This window comes from Engystomops pustulosus, chromosome 8 (genome assembly GCF_040894005.1).
Source record: "Engystomops pustulosus chromosome 8, aEngPut4.maternal, whole genome shotgun sequence".
NCBI classification, from domain to species: Eukaryota; Metazoa; Chordata; class Amphibia; order Anura; family Leptodactylidae; genus Engystomops; species Engystomops pustulosus.
In genome coordinates this window covers 20,153,750-20,157,088 of record NC_092418.1, presented here as the reverse complement: position 1 = coordinate 20,157,088, position 3,339 = coordinate 20,153,750, and the positions used below count along the sequence as shown (strand labels likewise).

The window sequence follows — 3,339 nt, the reverse complement described above, 5'->3', positions numbered from 1 at the left end:
AGGGACAATACATAACACATTCTTCAGGTTAGTATGGTCAAACCTGCTGACAGATACCCTTTAAGGCATAGCTTAAAGAACATCTACTACCAGGATGAAGGATTGTAAACCAAGCACACTGACATACTAGTGTGTGCCCCCCTCAGGCGGGGTCTGCTCTTCTTTTAGCTTCTTATGCCCTTGTTTGTAAGAAAAAAGGTTTTCAAAATTATGCGAATGAGCCTGAGGGACTCCAGGTTCCATTAACATCTATTGAGCCTGGAGCCCCTCAGACTTATTTGCATAATTTTTAAAACATTTTTTCTTAAAAACAAGGGAAATAGAAGCTAAAAGAAGAGCAGAGCCTGCCAGAGGGGGCACACACTAGTATGTCATTGTGCTGGGTTTACAATCCGTCATCCTGGTGGTAGATGTCCTTTAAGGCATTGGTTAGCTCACACAATGACGCCCACCACCTTCATCTTCCTCTGAGCAAGTATTATCAGACCAGAATGTTTGCTATTATTTATTATAATTAGTTATACAACCAAAAAAATATTGGAATGTTGTCTTGGAGCCCAACCAGGAATCTCTCCCACTCTGCGCTGATCGGTACATGCTGCAGATCTGCTTTGTCATCACCATGGAAATGGATGGCGGTTCCAAGTCTATACGAATTTCCTTACATGGCCATTTGAAGCCGCACCTCTCACTATTAGAACCCCTTTGTCCGTGAGGTCCTATGTATCAAATCTGTCGCATCCATCCATCACAAAGTCTCGACTTGTTGCATGTTCCAGTCAAAAACTTTTTTTTTTTACAAAAATTGTTGATGCACAGTCTGCTTTCTCTGATTGGCCCATGGTGTCCTCATCAGCAGTGTACCCGTCAGCGCCACCCCCACACTTGTCAAAACAGCACTTTACAAACCCTCTCGAATGTTGCGTGGGGGAGATTACCGAGCGTCGCTTTTTCTCAACACTTCTAATAGTTTTATTTTTTTTTATATATTTTTGGCTTAAGAAAATAAATAAAATTTTGAAAGTCGTTAGCACCAACGTGCTGCGCATGGAATTCGCTCCCGCATCGTCTCGTGTGTTCGTGTACCTCTAAGATACATAATAATATATTCTAGACAGGCGCTACACATCCCTCACGCGGTGTCATCTACTGCCTCATCCCTTGGCTATACAATCAATAGGAGGATATTGTCGTAGTTCTACCCCAAAATTTTTTGGTGACGTATCCTTATCTACTTCTCTTCAGAATCCTCCATATAACGAAACGTTCTCAACGCAGGGTTATCTCCAACTCCAAGCTCTGCCCGCTTTGAAAGAGCAAATTTTATGGGGAAGGTACTTTCGAAATATACCTAAAATTCTTATAAAAAGTTCCTATATCATCCTAAAGCACAATATAACACTTATATAACATAGCCAGTCTTCCCGACGTCCTACGGGGCAGTAATTACAACGTACGGTCCGCCATATAAGCTCCTATGGTTCCGGAATTGTTGTAACATTCTGCACAGGAAGTAACATTCCATACAGGAAGTGACACGTTTTGTGGATTTTTATTCTTGTTTTTTATCCTGCTGCGTTGTGGTTTTGTTGAAATGTAAAGAGCCAACAGCTCTATGACTGTCTCCGGTTGCCTCCATACTTGGTTTTTAGGTCACGTTCCTCAGACTGGTGTGGTGCGCCTGTTGGATGGGTTGTTGTGTAGGGACTCCTTGTAGTCTTTGGGGATGGAGTTGTGAACTTGAAGGAAGTTATGCTCCCTTTCAGAATTCAGTAACGATCCCACAGTCATCTTGGTAGGGTCTCGGGCGGTTAAGGTATAGAGGGAGATATCGCTGGTGGGAATGGGGTTAAAACTTTTACCTACGGGAGAAGGGTCTCTAGAACGGGGCTCTGTGGAGCGGGAGCTGGAACGTCTACGAAAGCGATACCGGTAGCTCGGTATCCGGGTAAAGGCAGATTTCTTAAAGAGGTCGGAATGAGATTTGGCTCTTATCTGCCGATGCTTTTCGATGAACATGTGCACCGCTAGAACTCCAACCATTTCGGCAATGATGAAAGACAGGGCCCCGAAATAAAAGGACCAGCCGTAGGAGTAGTTGCTTTTTTTGGAGTCGCTTTGGCCAGGGTCTCCGGCATTGGCAGAAATGTAGACAATAATCCCAATTATGTTGCTGAGGCCTGAAACCAAAAAAAAAGTCATTAGGTAAATCCAAAAATAATCAGGACAAGAGTAAAGGAGATTTGTAAAACTCTAGGGGGGGGGGGGGGTGATTTAAGATAAAGCGCATCTATCTACCACTGCTGCTCCATGGGTCGTGTTCCTTCCATATCCAGTATTGGCTAGATACGGAGTAGAGGGTCTCCTATGGCCCCTGCACCATTGAGGCCAGTGATTGGTCATATCCTGTTTTGGATGATTAAGTTGAGGATAAGGTGCTGGAGCAGCATGGGGTTGATAGTAGAGATTTCATCTATGTCGTTTAATGGTCCAGTGGATTAATCCCAAACACTAGATCGGCCCAGCTGAGACTTGAGCCCCTGGTAGCATATGGAGCAGGATATTGTCTAAGTTATGCCATGCTAGAAGGGACTAAACTTGTGGGTGGTAGGAATGGTTTATAGAGGTGAAATCTAGTATATTTTACTCCATGGCTGTACAGGGGTTCAGATATACCAAAATCTGAGAATCTGTATCAGTACTCACCTGCAGAGACAAAGAAGATGCCGGCACTGAGAATGACATTGTGCTTGTTCTTATAAAACTCACTGGCAGCAACACAGAGACCCCCAAAGAATAGGAGGCCGACACTGAGGATAGGGAAGATACTGGAAGCCCGAACTGCACCTGAGAGACAGAGGAGACACATTCATACACAGAACACAAATCCTGGGCCCCCCAATACCATGTGCCCTTATAATAGTCTTCTGTGTGATAGACAGGACTCCGGGGCCCCCGGGCTGTGTGACTGCTACCTCTGCTATTCCTATGGATACTCACTAAGATATACAGTACAATGGAAATATCTGTCATCTTCTAGTGAGGTTTTATTCTTCACCATTTTCTCTGATCAACAGAATAAATAACTGTGTCCATCTCATATCTAGCTGTCTCATATTTATCTATCCTATCTATCTATCTATCTAATATCTATCTATCTCATATCTATCTCATATCTATCTCATATCTATCTCATATCTATCTATCTATCTCATATCTATCTATCTCATATCTATCTATCTCATATCTATCTATCTATCTATCTCATATCTATCTATCTCATATCTATCTATCTCATATCTATCTATCTCATATCTATCTAATATCTATCTATCTCAT

At 42.7% G+C, this 3,339-nt stretch overlaps 1 protein-coding gene across 1 annotated transcript in view; it reads right to left on the bottom strand.

Moving 5' to 3' along the window:
- Positions 1 to 492: 492 nt before the first annotated feature.
- CACNG3 (calcium voltage-gated channel auxiliary subunit gamma 3) overlaps positions 493 to 3,339 on the bottom strand; it is a 54,200-nt gene continuing 51,353 nt past the window's right edge. Inside the window, exons 3-4 of the mRNA XM_072120084.1 lie at positions 2,707 to 2,847; positions 493 to 2,180 (exon numbers count right to left, since the gene is read on the bottom strand). Of these exons, the coding sequence (XP_071976185.1) occupies positions 1,663 to 2,180; positions 2,707 to 2,847 (659 nt within the window). The 3' untranslated portion in view covers positions 493 to 1,662. The remainder of the gene's footprint in view (positions 2,181 to 2,706; positions 2,848 to 3,339) is intronic.